The sequence below is a fragment of the Pelodiscus sinensis genome, chromosome 3 (assembly GCF_052426305.1).
Source record: "Pelodiscus sinensis isolate ZL-2025 chromosome 3, ASM5242630v1, whole genome shotgun sequence".
NCBI classification, from domain to species: domain Eukaryota; kingdom Metazoa; phylum Chordata; order Testudines; family Trionychidae; genus Pelodiscus; species Pelodiscus sinensis.
Window position 1 is genome coordinate 144939943 of NC_143054.1, and position 6778 is coordinate 144946720.

Below are 6778 nucleotides of genomic sequence, written 5' to 3' on the forward strand. Positions count from 1 at the left end.
ACTCTCCGTTTCTGTCTACAACTGCCACGAACAGTGCCTCTGCTGTCTTGGACAGCAGCACATCCCAGACACTGCCCACATTGCCAGAAACTGACCAACCAGTCTAGAAGAGCGAGAGAGCTTTAATTAAAATGCTTCAAATTGAAAAAAATGCTAGGTCATCCACGGGCCCTGGACAATCCGCCCCTCCCAGACAGAGATCGCCTGGGATGGGGTTGGAAAAAGCCACTCCCTCCAGGCACTAACCAGGCATTCTGTGCCAACAGCTGTGGTGTGAAACAAACCGTGGTCACACACGGCACTGAGCCGGAACACGTTACCTGAGGTATAGGTAACAAAAGGCTGGTCATTTAAGTAATGGAAGGATCCTGAAATCATCATGAAAACATTGCTGGGTACTCCGCTTAAAAGAGAGAGAGGGAAAAAGCCTAGGAATGAGTGTTGTGCTGCTGGGATTTGTATTTGGAGCACTGCTGTTAAACTTATAAATGTTCTTGAAAAGGGGGTAAACAGTGAGGTGACAAAATTTACTCAAAATTAAGTCCAAAGCTGACTGCAAAGAGTTACAAAGGGATCTCACAAAACTGGGTGATTGCACAATACAAGGGCAGATGGAATTCAGAGTTGCCAATCCCACAAGAGGAAGGCTTTTATGTGGACCCCTACTAACATTCCTAATGAGAGTCTTGACTTTCTACATTGATTGCTTTCACAAACATGCATGGGCTGACACTGTCAGCAAACAACAGCATATAACATATAACCTCAGTCATAAGAAACTGTGGCAGGGTGTTGCCGTGTACTGGCCCTTTAAGGGGCTGAGACCTGGAGTCAGGAGGAAGCCCAGCTGAGGCAGCTAATGAGGGCCCAGCTGGAGACTATAAGAGCAGCTTCTGGGAGCAGGAGAGAGACCTGCCTGTCTGCCTGCAATGAGAGAGGCTTTGGCCTAGAAAACCCAGGTTGAGGCTTCGGCCTAGCAAACCCAGGCTACCCGGCCTGAAGCCCAGGGCTGCAAGGAGGAAGTCATGGAGGGCAGGGCTCACATGGAGGCAGCCCTAAAAGGCCGGGCTGCAAGGAGGGAGCCACGGTTCTCCAAGAGGCAGCTGTGGTAGGCTGGGGGAGTTTGAGCCAGGGAAGCCCCAGGCCATAAGTCCGTAAGGCAGGGTTGCAGGAGGCAACTGGGCAGGCAGAGTGGGAGAAGAACTGGGGGTCCTAGGGAGTAGGGAGGATGCTGGAAGGAGTACTGAAGGAAGAACAATGACTCCTCCCCAGAAGTGGGTGTGGACCAAGACCAGAGTGGTCACTGCTGGAGGGCAGTGTCCTGAAGAGTAACACCTCACTCAAAGGGGGCACGTCGGCATTGAAGCCGCCAGTTACTTCCCCAAAGCCACCCTGAGGGAAGAGCCATGCAAAAAGTGAGTCCAACCCATTACAAAATGAAATGCTATGCACAGCCTCAAAAACAATTCTAACATCATAATCAAAGAGGCTGACAAAGGGGACGCTGCAGTCATCATGAACAGAACACATTGGCTGTGTCTAGACTGGCAAGTTTTTCCGCAAAATCAGCTGCTTTTGCAGAAAACCTTGCCAGCTGTCTACACTGGCCGCTTGAATTTCTGCAAGAACATTGACTTCCTACTGTAAGAAATCAGTGCTTCTTGTGGAAATACTATGCTGCTCCCATTTGGGAAAAAGCCCTCTTGCGCAAATGATTTGCGCAAGAGGGCCAGTGTAGACAGCACAGTACTGTTTTGCGCAAAAAAGCCCCGATGGCTAAAATGGTGATCAGGGCTTTTTTGCGCAAAAGCGCGTCTAGATTGGCACGGACGCTTTTCCGCAAAAAGTGCTTTTGCAGAAAAGCATCCGTGCCAATCTAGATGCTCTTTTCTGCAAATGCTCTTAACAGAAAACCTTTCTGTTAAAAGCATTGCGGAAAATCATGCCAGTCTATACGTAGCCATTTTGAATAGGAGGCAACCAGGCAACTCACCAACACCAGCTTCCATGACCTTCTCTTCTCTGATCCCACTAAAGAATAAAAAAAAAAAACCCAACCCTAAAAGAACTGCTCATGAAGCTCCCTGATTCTGCCCAGGACCAAATTTACACAAACACCCCTCCCAATCCCTTTCTAGGAATTTTCTATCTGCTACCCAAGATACACACACCTGGAAATCCCAGACAACCCATCATCTCAAGCATTGGCACACTTATGACAGGATTATCTGCCTATATTGACTCTCTCCTCAGACCTTATGCTGCCAGCACACTTTTGAGATACCACTGAGTTCCTGAGGAAAAGTACAGAACATCAATAATCTTCTTTAAAACACCATCCTGGCCACTATGGACATAGAAGCTCTTTACACCAACATTCCGCATTAAGACAGATTACAGGCTATCAGGAACACTGACCCTGATGACACTGCTATACACCTGGTTATAGAGCTCTGTGACTTTGTCCTCACCCTTAACTACTTCCGATTAAGAGACAATTTGTATCTTCAAGTCAGCAGCACAGCCATGGACACCCATGTCTTTATGGCTGTCCTTGAACAACATTTCCTCAGCTCTCGCCCTCCAGCATCCTTATTCTACTTACACTACCTTGATGACATCTTCATCATATGGACCCACAGGAAAGAGACCCTTGAAGATTTCCACAGGGATTTCAAGAATTTACACTACCATCAACCTCAGCCTGGATCAGTCCACATGAGAAGTCTACTTCCTTAACACTACAGTACAATTACATGATGGACACATTTTCTCCACTTTATACTGGATACCTGCCGAGTGCTATATTTACCTTTATGCCACTAGCTTCCATCCCAGACTCATTTCTCAATCTATTGTTTACAGTCAAGCCCTAAAATAAAACTGGATTTGCTTCAATCCCACAGACAGAGATAAACACCTACAAGATCTATATAGAGCATTCTTAAAACTGAAATACCCACCTGAAGAAGTGAAAAATCAGACTGACAGAGCCAGAAGAGTACTCAGACATGAACTACTTCAAGACAGGCCAAGAAGACAAAATAACAGAATTCCATTTGTTATCACCTGCAGCCCGCAATTTAAACCCCTCCAACATATTACCAACAATCTACAACCTATCCTGGAGAATGACCCCTCACTCTCACAGGCCTTGGGGGACAGGCCAATCCTCACCTACAGACAACCCCCTAACCTCAAACAATTTTTTTCCAATAACCATGCAGTACACCTCCATCATACTCATCCAGGAAAGCACCCCTGCAATTAGCCCTGGTGCCAACTCTGTCCACTCATCTACACAAGCGATTTCATCACTGGGCCCAACCACATCAGCCACTACATCAGGGGCTTATTTAACTGCACATCCACTAATGTGATCTATGCCATCAACTGCCAGCAATGCCCCACTGCCATATATGTTGGCCAAACTGGACAGTCTCTATGGGAAAGAATTAATGGACACAAATCAGATATCCAAAAAGGCAACACACAGAAACCCGTGGGAGAACATTTTAAGTTTCCGGGCATTCATTAATGGAACTCAAAATCATCATGCTGTTTCAGGCCTATTCCATAAGCCAAATACACAGGGAAGCCTTGGAACTTAACTTCATTCACAAGTTTGGGAGCCATCACAAAGGCATGAATAATGATATTACCTGGCTATCACACTACCTTCCACATGCTAATGATTTAACCAACCAAACAACTGGTACTTAAGAACAATTTGAACCTTCTCTATCAGCTTCTTGTAACATGACCACTGTATTCAGTAATGAGGAACCATAGTCAGTAGCAGCTATGGGGTCAGTGCCTTTAGATGAGGGGCACCACACGGAGCCATGGAGCCACTGCTGTACATTCCAGCTGCTTTCAGGATTGGTGCAGAGCCAGAACAGGAGTAAGCCTGCCTTAACCCCACTGCTCCACCACCTGGAAACCATCTCAGTTAAGTGATGCCCAGCCAAAGCCTGCTTCCTGAACCTGTGTGCCAGCCCTGACCCTCCTCCTACTCCCAACCTCCTGCCCCAGACATGAGTTCCCCTGCACCCAAACTCCTCCCCGCAGCTTGCACCCTGAAACCCCTTCTGAACCTTGATCCCCTGCCCTGAGCTAAACGCGGAACCTTTCCCACACTCTGAAACCTTTGGCCCAAGACTAGTGCCTACACCTCAACCCTCTACCCCAGCCTGGTGAAAGTGAATGAAGGTTGGGGATGGAATGAACAGGGTGAGGCCTTGGATAAGAGGTGGAACTGGGGAGCAGCCTCAGAGAAGGGGCAGGAAGGAAGCGGGGCAAGGTATTTGGGTCTGAGGTAGATTTTACATTGAACTTAAATTGAAAAAGTGATCTTTTGGTTAAAAAGGTTGGAGACCACAGCTTTAGATGTACTCAGTGCTTTTTTGTGATAGTACTGCCTGGTACGCAATACTAGCACCTCCAGATGCAGTACCAGTACCTCCAATCAGAGCTCAACAACTTTTCCCCCTGGAGTACTGGCACCTTTTTTTTTTCTTTTACAAAAAAAGCACTGGATGTACTAAATCCCATAATAAGATGGGAGAAAAGCTTTATCTCTGATAAGCTCAGCTATCAGTGAATCATTTGCCTTTATTTAACTGATCGATTAAATTTTCTGTCCTAACTGGGTGAAAGTAAGAAAGTTAAACTATTTTGTATTACAGACATATAACTATTTGTAAAACAAAGTAGCACTTACATTTCAGTGGCTGTCATTATTTAATTAGTGTTTCACTAAAGTTTTTCTTGAGTCATTTCAGTGTTTAATTAACTATTTTCATACCTTTTTAGCTAAAAGATTTTCAATTCTTTTAAATTATATGAATTTATGTCTTGTAGATTTGTTAATGATGAAGATGTAGCTTGGTTTGATAAAACCACATATAGAGCAATTGAGGAACATGTGGATCCAGAATTAGCAGCAATTCTCCGGCCAGAACCATATTTTGTAGATTTTTTGCAGGATATGCCTGAACCAACTGGTGATGAACCTGAAGATTTTGTATTTGAAGCACCAAAAGTTTATGAAATGGTATTTTATTTTATGCCTCAAAAATTAGGCATTGAAGGATTTTTTCAAGTATTCAATGTGTTATACTGTTCGGGTCATATTGAGAGATTTATTAAATATATGCGCAAATTGTGGAATACATTTTAGATTGGTTAAATTAATTTACAGTTAATCATTTAAATCTATATATTTGAAAAGAAATTTATAATGTAGGAAGCAATCCACCAGATATAAATATAAGCTGATCATTTTCTTTCACTTCATTATTCTCCAGTCTTAAAGACGTATTTCTGGATACACTGAATCAGTGAAACTTTTGTAAGAACTAATAGGATTATATGCTCCTGTTCAATCCAGAGCATGTCCATTAAGACAGCAGTGAAGAATATCAGTGAAATTTTAAATCCTGAATGATAATTAGAGGATCTAAAATCACTACTTTCTTTTGTGTTTGGTACAAACAATTTGAGATACTTCTTTCATGAAACACAAGATAATGCTAATTCCAGAAGAGCAACAGTGAAAAAAAGCAAGACCCGAGGGCAGGATTTCTAGTAAAGATGCAGTTTATATGCCATGTTAGGGCATGCAAACCCATTTTAGTCCTAAATGAAGTTTCTGGCTATATAATGAGAAATAATTCTATGAGAGAGAGTCTATGGATGCAGAAGATTCATTGATCTGCAGTTACTAGGTAACTGATTCAGTGTAGGAGTTTGCCAAAAATTTTGTATACACTATTTTATTCAGATAAGCATTATTATCTCTGTAGTTACACCAACATGATATCACTTATTTGTTGACATTGTTGCTTTTTTCTCTCTCTCTTTCAGGTCCCGAGCTTTGAATTTCTATGTGAAAAACTACAAATGTACCAGAAGCAATACAATGAAACTGTTAGGGGTTCATTTCTCGATTTGGTGTTTTTTAAAGATGCAATGACACATCTTGTTAAGGTTTTGTTTTTACAGCAATTAATAATATATTTAATTTAGGTGACTAGCCATGAATCACATGAATAGTAGAATTAAACTGTCACTCCAAATTTCGAATTGTAATGTAGGGGTCAGAGGGTAATTAAAAGGAATTAGGGAGCGGTGTTCAAAAAACTTGGTATAGCGCACAGGTGGGGAACCTCAGGCCTGGGGGCTGATTGTAGCCCCCAGCTTGCCGAGATCTGGCTCCGAGGCTCAGCATTGGGGAGCCCATGCTGGCCCTCTAACCTACTAGCCTGGGCCCCCAGGCTGTGGTGTGTGAGGGGAATGTGGGGAATGTCTTTCTCTTTCTGATTCAGAGGCTTTCCATGTTGTTTCTCATTTGTATGTGGCCCCCGACTGATTTTCTGTGGGTGAGTGGGCCCCAACCCAAAAAAGGTTCCCCATCCTAGTATAGAGGATACTCTTTCTCAGTTTGCACATGTTATATGGTGGATGGAACAAGCTGCATAAGCTCAAAAATTACCATGGAAAGACAATAAAAAGTTAGGTTTTAATATAAAGAAAAATATAAGGGATATACAGGAGGATTTGAACATTACAAAGAAATCAGTAAAGAATAGAATATTCTTTGAATAAATGTAACATTATGCATTAAGACATTATACATCTAATAATTATATTAAAGGAAGCATTGAAGGCAGATGTACTATACAATAACAGAAGTGAGTGTTTCATGGTTTGCCCACAGCAAAAATTGCAGTCTTAGGGGGAAGCTTTTGTGATATTAGGTAAGAGTGTGATTTTT

General features: G+C 42.9%; 1 protein-coding gene across 1 annotated transcript in view; it reads left to right on the forward strand.

Annotated features, from left to right (window-relative positions):
* Positions 1-6778, forward strand: part of DNAH8 (dynein axonemal heavy chain 8) — a 611430-nt gene that overhangs the window by 474209 nt on the left and 130443 nt on the right. Inside the window, exons 60-61 of the mRNA XM_025186355.3 lie at positions 4864-5056; positions 5869-5991. Of these exons, the coding sequence (XP_025042140.3) occupies positions 4864-5056; positions 5869-5991 (316 nt within the window). The remainder of the gene's footprint in view (positions 1-4863; positions 5057-5868; positions 5992-6778) is intronic.